This window comes from Somniosus microcephalus, chromosome 8, assembly GCF_052327205.1.
Source record: "Somniosus microcephalus isolate GS21.2 chromosome 8, FLI_Smic_1.0, whole genome shotgun sequence".
NCBI lineage: Eukaryota > Metazoa > Chordata > Chondrichthyes > Squaliformes > Somniosidae > Somniosus > Somniosus microcephalus.
Genome location: NC_140994.1, coordinates 73,782,427 through 73,800,392, shown reverse-complemented (window position 1 = coordinate 73,800,392; position 17,966 = coordinate 73,782,427). Strand labels below are relative to the sequence as shown.

The 17,966-nt window shown below is 45.9% G+C and overlaps 1 protein-coding gene across 2 annotated transcripts in view; it reads right to left on the bottom strand.

Moving 5' to 3' along the window:
- prkg1b (protein kinase cGMP-dependent 1b) overlaps positions 1 to 17,966 on the bottom strand; it is a 1,090,349-nt gene that overhangs the window by 82,372 nt on the left and 990,011 nt on the right. Inside the window, exons 12-13 of one of the 2 annotated variants that reach the window (XM_085994888.1) lie at positions 6,459 to 6,513; positions 3,180 to 3,197 (exon numbers count right to left, since the gene is read on the bottom strand). In XM_085994888.1, the coding sequence (XP_085851014.1) occupies positions 3,180 to 3,197; positions 6,459 to 6,513 (73 nt within the window). The remainder of the gene's footprint in view (positions 1 to 3,179; positions 3,198 to 6,458; positions 6,514 to 17,966) is intronic. The other variant, XM_085994889.1, reaches the window with a different exon arrangement.

The window sequence follows — 17,966 nt, the reverse complement described above, 5'->3', positions numbered from 1 at the left end:
TGGAGGTGAACTAACAACACAAGACGCTACACAGGCTTATATACCCGAGTGGTCACTACTGGTACTACAGTATACAGGGGCTTCAAAAACATAGTTCCTCTTAAAGGTACATACACTACAATTCCTCCCCTTTTAGATAAATAGTACATAACATTTTAAGTAATCATTAAATAACATTTTTACAAGAACAATAATATACACATTTGCTGAAGTTAATCAATTACAAATTCAGTATCTCTGGAGGCTTCCTGACTCGGTCCGGATAACGCCTCGGTGGTGCAGTAGGTTCTTTTGGCAAGGTCGATTCGGCTTCAATGCTAGTGTCGGGTTTATCTGGTTCCAGTATCACCGGATCGGAGGTAGATACTATGGGTATCTCTGCTTCATCACTAGGCGTATAGAGTTGTGGTGTAGGTTGTCCTTTTTCGGATGACTCTATGATCTGGTCAGCATGGCGCCTTATTATGCTTTCTCCAATGTCCATGGTATACATCAGCGGTCCTAGTCGTGTGCAAATAGTTCCAGGCTGCCATTTCTCAGTACGGTAGTCCCGGGCCAAAACTGGTTGACCTATCTGGAAGGTTCTAGTTGGCCTTTCATTCATGCTTTGAAATTGCCGGTTCTCTACGTCCCTTCTGACGTTTGGCTTGACCAAATCCAGCCGGCATCTTAGTCTTCTATTGAAAAACATCATGGCGGGGGTTTGGTTTGTAACCACGTGTTGCATTCCTGTACGCAAACAAGAAGTTATCTACCTTATGTTGTAGATTTATGTCTTCATTACCCATGGCCTTTATGGCCTTCTTGAAGGTCTGGACAAACCTTTCAGCCAATCCATTGGTGGCGGGATGGTATGGGGCGGATGTGTAGTGCTTAACCCTATTGTTTTTTAAGAACTTCCTGAATTCTTCGGATACAAATTGCGGTCCATTATCAGAACAGATCTGTTCAGGCAGCCCATTCCTGGCGAATATGGTCCTTAATACTGTGATGGTTTTTTCCGTGGTGGTGGAGGACATCTTTATTACCTTCGGCCACTTGGAGTGTGCATCCACTGCGATTAAGAACATTGAGTCCATAAATGGACCAGCAAAGTCGATATGTACCCTTTGCCATGGAGATGAGGGCCACTCCCATGGATGTAGAGGGGCTTGTGGTGGGGCGTTTTGGACCTTCTGGCATCCTAGACAGCTCTTGGTCATTTCTTCGATGTCTCCATCGATACCTGGCCACCACACAAACGCTCTGGCTAAGTTCTTCATTTTCATTCCACCCAGATGCCCCTCGTGAAGCTCCTTTAGCACTCTATCCTTGAGTTTGGGTGGAATCACCACTCTGGATCCACACATCAAGGTTCTTTGGCACACTGACAGCTGTTCTCTTCTTTGCGAGAATGCTGGCAACAGTGGTTCGCCATGTGCTGGCCATCCCTTCACCATTAAATCATAGACTCATGAGAGAGTCGGGTCATTTCGCGTTTCCTTTTCAATGGTAGAATTTGTCACCGGTAGACATTCCACTATGGTCGAGTGGAATATCTCCACTGGGTCCACTGTAGGTGCCTCTTCCACCGTTGGCAACGGTAGGCGCGATAACCCGTCAGGATTCCCATGCTGTTTTGTTCCTTTGTACTCTATGTCATATTGGTGTGCCCCTAGGAAAAGGGACCACCTCTGTAGCCTTTGCGCTGTCATAATGGGAACGCCCTTTTTAGGGTTGAATATGGAGACGAGGGGTTGATGGTCAGTCAACAAGGTAAACTTTTGTCCGTGTAGGTAATGGTTGAATTTCTTCACCCCCCACACCAGGCTGAGTGCCTCCCTGTCGATCTGGGCATAGTTACGCTCAGCTGAGTTCAATGAGCGTGACGCAAAAGCTATCGGCCGCTCCGAGCCATCAGGGAATCTATGCGATACTACCACTCCCACGCCGTAAGGGGATGCATCGCACGCCAGTCTGATTGGCAGTGATGGGTTGTAATGAGCCAACACTTCCCTGGACGTGATCAAGCCTTTGCATTTATGGAAGGCACGTTTACAGTCTTTGCTCCATTTCCAAACTACTCCCGTTTGTAGCAGTGCGTTAAGCGGGTGCAGAACCGTCGACAGGTTTGGTAAAAATTTATGATAGTAATTTACTAATCCCAGGAACGACCTTAATTGTGAGACATTTTCAGGCGCTGGGGCCTTTACGACCGCTTCAATTTTTTCAGGTGACTGATGCAACCCTTCTTCGTTAATGACATGGCCACAATATGATATTTGTTTCTGGAAAAATTCACATTTGGGGCGATATGCTCGTAGGCCCCATTCTCTCAGCCTCGTGAGCACCTGCTCCAAGTTGGCAAGGTGCTCGTTGTCGTTTTCTCCTGTTACAAGGATGTCGTCTAGGTAGCATTGAGTCCCCGGAATCCCTTGCAGGACTTGCTCCATAGCTCTTTGCCAGATAGCCGGAGCTGATGCCACTCCAAAAACCAGTCGATTGTACTGGTACAGGCCTTTGTGTGTGTTTATCGTGAGATACTTTTTAGAGGCCTCCTCAACCTCCATCTGTAGATATGCCTGTGCTAAGTCAATTTTGGTGAAACGTTTCCCTCCGGATAGTGAGGCGAAAATATCTTCTATCCTCGGAAGAGGATACTGTACCGTGTGAAGAACCGGGTTTACAGTCACCTTGAAGTCCCCACAGATGCGAACTTTTCTCTGTTCTTCAGATTTATCATTATTCAACGTTTTCTTCATGACCGGGACGATGGGTGTTGCCCACTCGCTCCAATCTACCTTGGATAACACGCCTGCTTTTTCCAAATTCTCCAGCTCTGCCTTGACGGCTGGACGAATTGCGTATGGCACCGGCCTTGTCTTAAAAAACTTGGGAATTGCCGCATCTTCCACTTTTATTGAGGTGGTGGCGCCTTTCAGGGTTCCTAGTTCCTGTTGAAACACTTCTTTGGCGTTAGCCAAGATTTCTTTTAATCGTCCAGGTATGACGTCATCATCATTTTTTTTCTTACTGGTCACCGTCAGTGCCTGAATGGAGTGCCAGTCTAAACGTATCTTTCTGATCCATTCACGTCCCAACAACGGTGGACCACCATCTTGCAGAACGTATAAATACAACTTCTGTATTTCCTTGCCGTTGTATACAACAGGCACCCTTATTTTCCCTCTGGGGTATACTTTCTGCCCCGTATATGTCTTCAAGACAATGGATGTGTCTTTCAAAGGTATATGCGGAAATAGCCGCTCCTAATCCCGTCGACTCATGACGGTCAGAGCTGATCCTGTATCTAGCTCCATTTTGACTGGGGACCCCGCTATCGTGAGGGTAACCCAAATGGCCTGGTAATCTTCTTTGGCAATTACATTATGTAATTTGAGACAGCTTAGTCTCTTGTTTCCGGAGTCGCTATCGCTCTTCCGGTCTTCGGAGCTACTGTCCGTCATCATTTGTACCTTTCTTTACTTTTCCTTATTGACCTTTTTACTGTCAGCGGATTTCTTTCCAGATCTGCATACACGTGCAATGTGTCCCATCTTTCCGCATTGCCTGCATGCTTTGTCCTTGAACCAGCAGTCCTTCTGGTCATGGGTGGATCTGCCGCAGCGATAACATCTCTCGAAACCCCGTGTCATTTCATGGGTGCCGAAGTCCTGTGGCTTTTGCTGTATCTCTGCAGCTCCTCTTGCTGCTGCTTCGTATGATACAGCCACACTGAAAGCCTTGTCCAGTGTCAAATCTTTCTCAGAAAGTAGTCTTTTCTGTGTTCCTTCGCTTAGGAGACCGCAGACTGTGGTGTATGTGCCTTTAAGAGCAATTGTGGTGTATGTGCCTTTAAGAGCCCCAGGTGTGCGTAATGCCGGTAATTGCCACTTGGGCTATATAAGCCTGTGTATTGTGTATATCCTTTAGAACCCCCCCCAGACTTGCTTAGTAAATACCTATGAACCAACTCCTGTCTTCAGTGTCTTTATCTACACACGGACACTACAGTGGCGACGAAGTGGAAACGGACTTACCTGCAATTCGGCAGCACCTCAAGGACATCGATTCCTCCAGCGTCCAGAAGACTCAAGGAAGTAATAGAAACCGTGGTTTCACCAGCTGGCCAAGCTGGTGGCAGGTACTGCGCTAATCCTTCCTGGGCGTCAGGCTGGGGCTCCAGCGGCGGGCTCTACAGCTGAGAGAGGCAGCGAAGTTGGAGGCAAGCAATAACAGACTGGGAGGGTGCACTCCGGCGCGGCAAGCAGGTCAACGTTTAGACCTCCGTCGGGAACGAGTCTCCAACAGTGAATAAACGGAAACCACAGTAAAACAGCGTTGTTATCGGTAGCAGCGGCGGGAAAGCGCAGGAAGCGCCATATCGTTGCTACAGAGAGAAAAAAAATGCGCGGGAAGCGCCATATCTTTTTTGAAATGCCTAAGTCTGGCAATATTGATGCTTTTGATAACGAAACAGAGCCTAACGTTGGCAATATTGATGTTTTTGATAACAAGATAGAGGATTGGACCACATATGTAGAAAGAGTGGAGGTGTTTTGCACCGCAAATGGAATAGAAGATGAAAAAAAAGCTTCAGTGCTTCTGGATCTAATGGACGCAGAAACATACAAGCTGTTACGCAACTTAATCACTCCAGCCGAACCGATGGACAAGAATTTTGAGGAGATTGTTGATACCCTACACTGCCAATTCGAGGCAGGACTGGCAGATTCTTTGCAAGACAAATTCATCTGCGATCCCCTAAGTGTAGAAACACAAAAAAAGGTATCTTCTGGAAAAGATTTAACACTGGACAAGGCTTTCAGTGCAATAGGAGCGGCAAAGATACAGCAAAGGCCACAGGACTTCAGCACCCATGAAATGACACGGGGTTTCGAGAGATGCTATCGCTGCAGCAGATCCAACCATGACCAGAGGGATTGCTGGTTCAAAGAAAAAGCATGCAGGCGATGCGGAAAGATGGGACACATTCCACGTGTATGCCGATCTGAAAATAAAAAATCCACTAACGGGGAAAGAATCAATAAGGAAAAGCACAGAAAGGTACAAATGATGACGGACAGTAGCTCCAAAGACCAGAAGAGCGATAGCGACTCCGGGAACAAGAGACTAAGCTCTCTCAAATTACATAATGTAATTGCCAATGAAGATTACCAGACCATTTGGGTTACCCTCATAATAGCAGGGTCCCCAGTTAAAATGGAGCTAGATACAGGATCAGCTCTAACCGTAATAAATCGACGAGATTACGAGAGGCTATTTTTGCATATACCTCTAAAAGACACATCCATTATCTTAAAAACATATACGGGGCAGAAAGTATACCCCAAAGGAAAAATAAAGGTGCCTGTGGTATACAACGGCAAAGAAATACAAAAGTTGTATTTATACATTCTACAAGATGGTGGTCCACCGTTGTTGGGACGTGAATGGATAAGGAAGATACGTTTAGACTGGCACTCCATTCAGGCACTGACGGTGACCAGTAAGGAAAAAAACAATGATGACATCATACCTGAACGATTAAAAGACATCTTGGCCAACGCCAAAGAAGTGTTTCAAGAGAAACTAGGAACCTTGAAAGGCATCACCGCCTCAATAAAAGTGGAAGATGCAGCAATTCCAAAATTTTTTAAGGCAAGACCGGTGCCATACGCAATACGTCCGGCAGTCGAGGCAGAGCTGGAGAATTTGGAAAAGGCAGGCGTATTATCCAAAATAGATTGGAGCGAATGGGCAACACCCATCGTTCCAGTCATGAAAAAAGCATTGAAAAATAACTCTGAGGAACAGAGAAAAATTCGCATCTGTGGGACTTTAAGGTGACTGTAAACCCGGTCCTTCACACGGTACAGTATCCTCTTCCGAGAATAGAAGATATTTTCGCCTCCCTATCCGGAGGAAAACGTTTCACAAAAATTGACTTGGCACAGGCATATCTACAGATGGAGGTTGAGGAGACCTCTAAAAAGTATCTCACAATAAACACACACAAAGGCCTGTACCAGTACAATCGACTGGTTTTTGGAGTAGCATCAGCTCCAGCTATCTGGCAAAGAGCTATGGAGCAAGTCCTGCAAGGGATTCCGGGGACTCAGTGTTGCCTAGACGACATCCTTATAACAGGAGAAAACGACAACGAGCACCTTGCCAATTTGGAGCAGGTGCTCACTAGGCTGAAAGAACGGGGCCTACGAGCAAATCGCCCCAAGTGCGAATTTTTCCAAAATCAGATATCATATTGTGGCCACATAATTAATAAGGAAGGGTTGCATAAGTCACCTGAAAAAATTGAAGCAGTTATAAAAGCCCCAGCACGTGAAAATGTTTCACAATTGAGGTCATTCCTGGGATTAATAAATTACTATCATAAATTTTTACCGAACTTATCAACTATTCTACACCCTCTTAATGATCTTCTACACACAGGAGTGATTTGGAAATGGAATGAAGACTGTAAACGTGCCTTCCATAAATGTAAAGACTTAATCACATCCGAGAAAGTTTTGGCTCATTACAACCCATCACTACCAATCAGACTGGCGTGCGATGCATCCCCTTACGGCATAGGAGCGGTATTGTCCCATAGATTCCCTGATGGCTCGGAACGGCCGATAGCTTTTGCGTCACGCTCATTGAACTCAGCTGAGCGTAACTATTCCCAGATAGACAGGGAAGCACTCAGCCTGGTATGGGGAGTGAAGAAATTCAACCATTACCTACACGGACAAAAATTTACCTTGCTGACTGACCATCAACCCCTCATCTCCATATTCAACCCTAAGAAAGGTGTCCCCATTATGACGGCACAAAGACTACAGAGGTGGTCCCTTTTTCTAGGGGCACACCAATACAACATTGAATACAAAGGGTCAAAACAGCATGGGAATGCTGACGGTTTATCACGCCTGCCGTTGCCAACGATAGAAGAGGCACCTACAGTAGACCCAGTAGAGATATTCCACTCTACCATAGTGGAATGTCTACCGGTGACAAATTCTGCCATTGAAAGGGAGACCAGAAATGACCCTACTCTCTCACGGGTCTACGATTTAACAATGAAGGGATGGCCAGCACATGGCGAACCACTGTTCCCAGCATTCTCACAAAGAAGAGAACAGCTGTCAGTGTGCCGAGGAACCTTGATGTGTGGATCCAGAGTGGTGATTCCACCCAAACTCCAGGATAAAGTGCTAAAGGAGCTTCACGAGGGGCATCTGGGTGGAGTGAAAATGAAGAACCTAGCTAGGGCGTTTGTATGGTGGTCAGGTATCGATGGAGACATCGAAGACATGACCAAGAGCTGCCTAGGATGCCAGAAGGTCCAAAATGCTCCGCCACAGGCCCCTCTACATCCATGGGAGTGGCCCTCATCTCCCTGGCAAAGGGTGCACATCGACTTTGCTGGTTATGGACTCAATGTTCTTAATCGCAGTTGATGCACACTCCAAGTGGCCGGAGGTAATAAAGATGTCCTCCACCACCACGGAAAAAACCATCACAGTATTGAGGACCATATTTGCCAGGAATGGGCTGCCGGAACAGATATGTTCTGATAATGGACCGCAATTTGTGTCCGAAGAATTCAGAAAGTTCTTAAAGAACAATGGGGTAAAGCACTACACGTCCGCCCCATACCATCCCGCCACCAATGGCTTGGCTGAAAGGTTTGTCCAGACCTTTAAGAAGGCCATAAAGGCCATGGGTAATGAAGACATAAAACTTCAGCACAAGGTGGATAACTTCTTATTTGCCTATAGGAATGCCACACATATGGTTACAAACCAAACTCCCGCCATGATGTTCTACAATAGAAACCTAAGATGCCGGCTGGATTTGGTCAAGCCCAACATCCGAAGGGACGTGGAGAACCGGCAGTTTCAGGGCATGAATGAAAGGCCAACTAGGGCCTTCCAGATAGGCCAACCGGTTTTGGCCCGGGACTACCGTACCGAGAAATGGCAGCCTGGAACTATCTGCACACGACTAGGACCACTGATGTATACCGTGGACATCGGAGAAAGCATAATAAGGCGCCATGCGGACCAAATCATCAAGTCATCCGAAAAGGGACAACCTACACCGCCACGCTATACATCTAACGATGAAGTAGAGATACCCATATCTACCTCCGATCCGGTGATACTGGAACCCGATGAACCCGACACTGGCCTTCAAGCCGAATCAGCCTTGCCAGAAGAACCTACTACACCACCAGAAACTACTACACCCCCAAGGCGTTATCCGGACCGAGTCAGGAAGCCTCCTGAGAGACTAACTTATAATTAATTAATACAGCAATGTATATTATTTTGCATATAACATGTCATTAATAATTACTTAAAATATGATGTACTAGTTAGCTAGAAGGGGAGGAATTGTGGTGTATGTGCCTTTAAGAGCCCCAGGTGTGCGTAATGCCGGTAATTGCCACTTGGGCTATATAAGCCTGTTTATTGTGTATATCCTTTAGAACCCCCCCCAGACTTGCTTAGTAAATACCTATGAACCAACTCCTGTCTTCCAGTGTCTTTATCTACACACGGACACTACACAGACGAATTTGTCTCATAGAGAATCTGCTTGTCCTGCCCCGAATTGGCAGTGCTTTGACAGCTTTTGTAATTTGGTGAGGTAATCAGCGTTACTTTCATTCTTGTGCTGATTCCTCCTGAAGAATTTGAATTGTTCCGCTATCAGCAGCGGTGTTGGGTTTAAGTGCTCCTGTAAGGTATCAACAATCTCCTTAAAATTCTTGTCCATCGGTTTGGCTGGAGTGATTAAGTTTCGTAACAGCCCGTATGTCCTTGCGCCCATCAGATTTAGAAGTACCGATGCCTTTTTATCATCTGCTACTTCATTCGCCTTGCAATATACCTCCACTCATTCCACATATGTGGTCCAATCTTCTATATCACTATCGAAAGTAATAATATTGCCAGTCTTCGGCATCTTGAAAATCTAAAATGGCGCTTCCCGCGCTTTTCTTTCTTCCCCGCCGAGTTAAGATGGCGCCTCCCGCGCTTTCCCGCCGCTGCCAACGCTGTTGCTGGCGATTAATTTATTATTTTATTTTTTAAATTATTTTTGATTTTATTCTTTATAATGGCGACGCACTATGGTCTTTGCACCTCCCCAATCGCTGCTGCCAACGCTGTTCTCCACAGTTCCCGTTGTGACCTGCAGCTTTTCGCGGTATTTCTATTTTTCTTTTATATATCGCTTCAATAGTTTCTCCGTTACTTGGAGAACCGTTCCCGTCGTGGAGTGGACCCTCTGGGACTTTCCCCTCCCTCTGCTCGGTCCGAACGCCGACCTGCCGTGCAGCACCAGCCGCGCCCTGAGTGCTCCACCCTCTCTCTCGCTTTGCTTCTGCTTCCCGACTCGCTGCCCGGCCCCGTTGCAGAGCCACCCGATCGAGCTCTAGCCCGCCGCAGCCCAGGAAGGATCAGTGCACTACCTGCCACCAGCCCGTTTAGCTGGGGAAACCACAGACTGGAGACCAAGCCTTGCCCTCGTTTTCGGGTTTCTTCGAGCTATTTTTTTTTTCTTGCTTCTGCCTTCGACCTTCGTCTGAGGAATCGATCCCCTTGAGGTGCTGCCGAATTGTAGGTAAGTTCGTTTCTAACTCGTCGCCACTGTTAGATCCGTGTGTTAATGGAGACACGGAATGCAGGAGTTGATTTAACAAGTGTTTACTGAACAAAGTCTGGAGGTGAACTAACAACACAAGACGCTACACAGGCTTATATACCCGAGTGGTCACTACTGGTACTACAGTATACAGGGGCTTCAAAAACATAGTTCCTCTTAAAGGTACATACACTACAGTAGGATTTCCAAATCCAGCTTGGCATGCCTGCCTTTAAAAAGTTATATTGTGTATTTTTCTAAAAAGGCTATAGTGTATTTATCTTATATAGTATATTTTTCTAAAAAGGTGATAGTGTATTCCTTCAGAATGTATGGGGTGGAACCAGTGTTTTCTCGGCTGCATTGCTGATGTGGCACTTGGTGTGGGGTCAATGTTTAAGGCATTCTTTTCCTTTCAACTGGCACTTTTTAGTTCATTTTAACGTGGTATTTTTCTAGGTCCTGAGAGCTTCTTAGTCATTTACTCCCATGCCCCATGGTTATGAGAGCCCCCAATCAGTCGGTCGCCCACCTCCTGCCATGCTTGCTATACATTGGGCCCAAATATTGCTGCCTTTCTGTGCTGCCTCTCTTTTAGCTGCACATCCAGATTTTCATCACTGAAAGAGGTAGTTTTACCACTTCCTCCAGATATCTTCTACAAAATAGTCTGTCAGAGACAATCAGCTTGCAGGAAAAAATAAATTCAACCTATAAGGGCAACAGCCCTTTAAGAGCTGCTGCACTCATTCCCCACACACCTAGTGCTATCTGGACATCTGGGAACCGTGGGTGGAGAATAACTAAATTATTTACATTTGATGATCTTACCATTTCTGCAGGCCACTCAAGGTCCACGAGAGTGCGCCCCACTGCTGCTGAAGCCCTCATCCATGCCTTTTGTCACCTCCAGGCTGGGTTTCTCCATTAGTCTCCTCACAGACTTCCAAAGTTCCACCCAACATAAGTCCCAACTCATCCAAAATTCCATTGCCTTTATTCTATCTTGCATTAATTCCCACTCACCTATTGCCCCTGCACTCTGGCTCCATACCTTCCCAGTGCACTGGCGTCAAATCCTTGTTCTCCTATATAAATCCCCTCAAAGCCTTACCACCACTACTTTTGCAATCTCCTTCAACCCGATAGAAACAGGAACAGGCCACTCAGCTCCTCCAGCCTGTTCTGTTAGTAATTCAATTAGCTAGTGGCAGATCTGTACCTTAGCACCCACCTTTGTTTCATATCCCTTGATACAAAATTCTATCAATTTCAATCTTGAAAATTTCAATTGACCCAGCATTCACAGCATTTTGGGGGAGCCAGTTTCAGATTACCACTATCCTTTGTGTGGAAAAAGTATTTATTTAAATCTTAAGTCTTAATTTTAAAGTTATGGCCTCTTGTTCTTGATTCCCCACCAGAGGAAATCATTTTTCTGTATCTACCATATTGAATCCCACAATAATTTTAAATACCTCACATAGATCACCCTTCAACCTTTATAAACTCAAGGGAAAACAAGCCAAGTTTATGCAATCTGTCCTCATAATTTAACTCCTTATGCACTGGTATAATTCTGGTGAATCTGCGCTGTACCCACTTCAAAGCCAATATAGCCTTCCTGAGGTGCGGTGCCCAACACTGAACACAATACTCCAGATGGGGGCTGTCCAAGGATCTGTACAAATGAAGCATAATTATCTCAATTTTGAATTCCAATTCCCTTGAGATAAAAGCCAGCATGCTACTAACCTTTGTGATTGCTTCTTATACCTGTACACTAGCTTTTACTGATTTGTATACATGGACACCTAAATCGCTTTGCTCCTCCACAATTCCTAGTCGCTCACCATTAAGAAAATATTCCAATTTGTCTTTCTCAAATCCAAAAGTGGATGATCTCAGACTTCCCCACATTGAACTCTATCTGCCATAGTTTTGCCAACACCCTTAGTCTGCCTATGCCCCTTTGTAACATTCTCCTTCAATCCACACAACTTAATGTGTCTCCTAACTTAGTGTCATTTGAAAACGTGGATGTAGAACTCTCTATTCCTTCATCTAAGGCATTAATATATATACTGAAAAGTTGAGGCTGCAATACAGATCCCTGGGGAACACCACATGTCACATCCCACCAATCAGAGAATGAACCTTTTAACCCTATGCTCTGTCTCCTACATCCCAAACAATTACCAACCCATACACAAGGTTACCTCCAATTCCATGTGCTCACATTTTTGCTAATAATCTCTTGTGTGGAACCATATCAAATGCCTTTTGTAAGTCCATATAAACAGCATCCATAGACACTTCCCTATCCACCATGCTAGTGACCTCCTCAAAAATTCAACTAGGTTAGTCAGAAATGACTTATGCTTCACAAATTCATGCTGACTCTCTTTAATCAGCTGATACCTGTTCAAGTGCTCAGACACTCTGTCTTTGATGATAGATTCCAGTAACTGATGTTAAACTGACAGGTCTATAGTTAACTGATTTCTCACTCTCTCCCTCCTACTTAAATAATGGAGCTCCATTTGCAATTTTCCAATCCAGAGGCATAATTCCTGAATGTAGAGAGCTTTGGAAAATGATGACTAATGCATCTGCACGTTCTTCGCCTATTTATTTTAATACCCTAGGGTGGAGACCATCAGGTCCTGGAGATTTGTCTATCTTAAGTCTCATTATCTTCCCCATTCCCCAGTTCATGCCCCCTGCTCTCCCAACTCTAGCCTAATGTGCATTCCCCATCCCACTGTTCAACCTTCAATGGCAGGGTCTTCAGCTGTCTTGGCTCTGCACTCTGAAACTCCCACACTAAACCTTTCCACTTTGCCATATTTCTCCACAATTTCACAATCTACATTTTTCACCATGCCTTTCGTCACCACCCTAACGTTATACCTATTGGGCTCGATTTTCAGTGTGCCGTGAAGTCGGGATTGGAGGCGTGCGGGGAGTTAAATTCCCGAAATTGGGGGTCCCGATCCCATCCCGCCCGCAACCCACCTCCATGCCAGTTTCAAAGGAGGGGGATACCCGCCCCGCACTGGGACCCGCCTCCCCGAGGCGGGAAGGGATTAGTGCCAATTAACTGCCTGTTAACACACTCCTGATTCACGAGTTATAAGTGGCCAGAATATTGTCTGCTGTGCATGCAAGGTGTTCCAATATCTCTCGCTGGCAGCATGGATTTGTACAATCAGCCCTTTAAAATACTCACACACGGGCTAAGTGTGGTATAACACAAGAATTCCCTGCATCAAATTCCATTAAACAAGTTACTGATATTTCTCAAATATCCACTGACCTCATGTTCTTAAGTGATTAGTGATAAGAAATTGCACTCACTGACTTTTCACGACCATTAATGCATATAATTAAAAGCTTTGCATCGAGCACATGCTCCTGGGTATGAAAAATATACATCACACTGGGTGTCCATGAGTTTAAAAATCTTGACAGACTCAGATAGAATATGAAATGGCAATACATCTTTGTTAACTGAACAATGCTGATGGGGTCAAATACGACTAATGATACTTTCACATTTACTTTCACATTCCACAAGCAGGAAAGTGAAACCACTTTGCATCAATGCTAGACTTTGCATCTATATCAAATATGAAGGCCCAAACTGACTCTGAAGTGGAGTAAGACTCCCTCCTCCAGGAATCTCACTCTGCTTTATTTGGGTGACAGGTCAGGCTCTGACATTGGATTCAAGCCATTATTGGGATGGATGATTGCTTTATAGGCAGCAGTCAAATATGTAGCACAAGTACATTGCAAACATGTAATATGTTTTATAGACCCTGCCACTCTCACCTGTCATTATCCCAGTCTCAACTCCAAGAATCTGCTCCTGACCTCAGACCCCAGGAATGCTTCTAATCCTGTCCTTACCCATGGAAACATCTCCACCAACCCCTGACCTTGGTCACTGTCACTCTCCAATTTCCAGGTAACTGCAACGGATCCTGTTCCATCCTTGCTTCAGTTCAGGCCTTGTGTCCATCCCCAAACCAGCTCCCACTTCACTTAATTGCGCTGCCCTTCCCTGCCCTCCCTGTGCTCCATGTCCCAGCCCGACTGCTCCGCTGCCCAGCCCAGGGCTCAGAACACCCGTGAGGAGCACAATAGGAGGCCATCTAGTTTAAATAAAGATCAGATCACAAGCTGGAGGGAAGCTGGCAAAAACCCTCAATAAAAATATTTATGGAGACAAGCTTAGACTTCCATCCTAAAGATATCTCTGTTTTCACTGAGACACTTTCATTAAAGGGTATGAAATAAAGAATTTCATTTGGTGTCCAGTGCTCATTCAGATCAATGTGCAAGCTCAAATTATTGTCTAGAAATTAATCCTTGTTCACATAGTACCAAAAGGTACATGCAGTGGCTGTGGAAAAACATGTTTGCTTAAGATAGTTACGCAAGGTACAATAAATGAATAAAAATTGAAGTCTCTGAATATTTAAACTAATTCAGCTGCAAAATATAATGAATGCAATTATATAAGGATATTCTAGAGTGTTTCTGCTTTTATTTAATTGGTAAAAGATAAGGGGGTAGGTTTTCAATTTGCCGCTTGGTTATAAGACTGGTGTTGCGGAGTCCCCGCCCATTATAGAAACCACCCGCTTTCAATTAACTTCAATGGAAATGAAGGTCGGACGGTTTCTATAATGGGCAGCCGATCTGTGATGCCAGTTTTAAGGCCGAGTGCCAAGTTAAAAATCGACCCCAAAGAGAGGGAGTAGGCAAAGTGGAATAACATTTTACTGTCTTAATAAAAATGTACCGAGATGTTCATTTAGTGCATTGGAGCCATCTTGATGAATGCACACCCCCATTGCTGAGCCTGGGTGCTCGTGCTGGGCAATTACAGGCACATTCTCTATGTTGTGTCGGTACCTTTCTACCTAGACACAATTTAGGACTCAGAACTCAGAGATTCAAACATGAAGTGCTTTATTGGAAGGAAAGGAAGTTCTGGCAAGTTCCGAACAAAGAGAGCTAAACTTAACAGAGAACACCCAACCATTTATCTCCTGTGACAGCGCCACCACAGGTGGGAGGAGAACACAAAATACATAACATTTCCTCCCCTCTTAAATGGAAGGTCCACACTATTCCTCAACAGGTAAGTTACTTTCAATGCACTCAACAAACCTAGGGTAGAGGTAGACTGCCTCAAACCCTGACTCTACCCTGGGGTTTATTCTGCCCCAGTCTTGTGGGTAAGTCACTAAGCCTACAGATCCAAGCGTCTTGGAGGCTGCCGCTCTCTGACAGGATACCGGTGGTCATCGCTGGCTTCCACAGCAGTAGGCATTGACACAGGCCTGGATGGAGAAGGTGCCTGTGTCAGTCAAAAGTCAGGAGTTTGCACAGGTGGAATAGTCTCTTTGACTTCCTGTGTTGGAGAAGAGCACTGTGGCAAAGGATGCTGGTTTGCGGTATCATCCGGAAACAGTTCAGGCCAACCAGCCGTTGGAGCCTCTGTGGCTGTCTCTGCTCCTAGCAACAGTTGATCTGTGTGTCTTCTCCAGACGACGTCCTCAGCAGTCTCAACCGTGTAAGACACAGGGCCCGTCTGCGCGATCACCGTAGCAGGATCCCATTTCGGTCCAGTGTTGTAGTTTCGAGCTAGGACGTGCTCTCCCGGATGAAACCGTCTCTCCTTGGCTCTTTTCTCTCTCTTTTCAACTTGAGCTTGTTGTTGATGATGGACAACCTGCTCTTCCCTTGGAGGTTTGAGTAAGTCAAAACTTGTCCGCAACTGCCTCTTCATCATGAGCGAAGCGGGGGAAGTTTTGGTTGTGGCATGCGGCTCGTTCCTGTAGGACAACAGGAAGCTGTTCAGACGTTGGTGGATTGAGCCCTGACCTTGCGATGCCTTCAAGGCGTGCTTCAAAGTTTGCACGAACCTTTCTGCCTGGCCGTTAGTAGAGGGATGATAGGGCGCAGACCTGATGTGTTGGACACCATTCACATGCAGGAAGTTTGCAAACTCCTGTGATACAAATTGTGGACCGTTGTCACTTACAAGTTGTTCCGGTGAGCCATAACGGCTGAACATCTCACCAAGTTTCTCAATTGTTTTCTCTGCCATGTTAGACCTCATCACAGCGACCTCCAGCCACTTGCTACGAGCATCTACAACCACCATAAACATCTTCTCTTCGAAAGGACCGGCGAAGTCCACATGTACTCGCTGCCACACTTCTGCAGGCCAATCCCAGGGGTGTAAGGTTGCCAGCTGTGGAACATTCCGGACCCTTTGACATGGGGAACATATTTTGGCTTTCTCCTCAATATTCCCATCGAGACCTGGCCACCAGAAGTAGCTTCTTGCCATTTCCTTCATCCGAACCATCCCACTGTGGCCTATATGAAGTTGTTGCAGTATAGGTTCCCTCAGAGGTGGCGGAATGATGACACGGCGCCCCCAAAGAAGACAACCTGCCTGGATGGAGAGCTCATTTCTTTTTGAAACGTAAGGTTTCAAACTAGGAGAATCTCCTGTAGCTCTCCCTCGAATGACATCATCCATTTACCTCAGACAGGACTGGATCGTTGTGGGCGTACCTTCGCACCTGAACTGCAGTGACAGGTGCTCCTTCCACTTGTCTAAAGTAGAAGATGTCTATCTGATGAGGCTCTGGGGGAGTAACAGGCAAGGGTAGCCTCGAGAGACCGTCTGCGTTGCCGTGCAAGTCCGATTTGCGATATTTGATGTCGTATGTGTGTCCTGACAACAGTAAAGCCCACCTTTGCATCCTGCTTGCAGCGAGAGACGGAATTCCGGTGTGGGGCCCGAAGATTGAAGTCAATGGACGGTGGTCCGTCAGGAGTGTGAACCTTCTCCCAAACAGGTACTGATGAAATTTTCGAATTCCAAAAACGATTCCCAAGGCCTCGCGCTCGATCTGCGCATAGTTACTTTAAAATCCCCGCAGATTCGAACAGATCCATCCTTTTTCAGGACAGGAACAATGGGTGTGGCCCATTTGCTCATGCTCACAGGCTCCAGTACTCCATTCTCGACTAAGGCCTCCAAGTTAACCTCAACTTTTGGCCTAATTGCATAGGGTACAGGTCGGGCTTTGTGAAACTTCGGCTTGCTGTCAGGTTTAATGTCCAGTCTCACGCTGATCTTTTTCATGCTCCCAAGTTCCCCATTGAAGAGTTCTGCATGTTTGTTTAACACTGCAGTCAGACCTGACTCCCCTTTTGACATCATGCGGACTGCAGGCCAGTCCAGCGTGATTTTCTCTAGCCACGCACGTCCCAGTAGTGATGGGTAATTTCCCTTTACCACATATAGTGGCAGTTTTGCAGTCTGTCCGTTCAATTTAACTGTCACCTCAATGACGCCTCTCATGGCCACAGGTTCGCCAGTATACGTTTTTAGCACAATGTTTGTTGGCTGAAGGGTAAGATGCTTTAGCATTTTGTTGTAGACAGTGTCTGAAACAAGGGACACAGCCGCGCCTGTGTCCACCTCCATCCACACTGATTGTCCCTCCACCAGTGGTGACACCCAGTAGCCATTTGAATCACCTGCAACCGTCAGTATGTGCACCTCTTCCTCCTCAGAAGTGTCGCTCCCCTCTGTTTTGCTTGTTCCATCATACTGCACTGAATGAACACTCTTTTTCCTCTCTTGTCCAAATACAGACATTTTGCTTCCATGCTTCCCAGCTCTGTCTGTTCTTTTTTTACCTCTACAGGTGTGTTCAATGTGAACCTTTCTGCCACATTTTCAGCATTCCAGCTCTGTACACCAGCAGTCATTAGCGTGATGGCCCATTTTCCCACAACGGTAACATGTGCCGTTCCGCGCACCTTTAGGCTCAGACGACACCTTGTGAACTCTCCCTGTTGAACTCAACTGGTGAGCCTCCTTTTCCGCCATCTCCATGGAGACACTAACTTCAATGGCCTTTTCAAGAGTAAGGTTGTCCTCAGTAAGGAGGCGCTTCTGTGTGGCTGCATTTTGCAGACCACACACGAGTCTGTCTCTAATGGTGTCCTTCAGCACCTCCTTGAACTCACAGTGTTCTGATAACCTTTTCAAAGCAGCAATAAACATCGTCACTGATTCCCCCTCCTCTTGATTCCGTTTGTGAAATCTAAATCTCTCAGCAATAACCAGAGGTTTTGGTGAAAAATGTGCTCCAAGAATTTCCACTAGTTGCTTATATGTTTTAGTTCCTGGCTTATCTGGCTGCACGAGGCTGCGAAGTAAATTGAATGTCTTCGGCCCGATTACACTCAAAAAGGTAGGCACGACCTTTTCATTTGCCACCGCA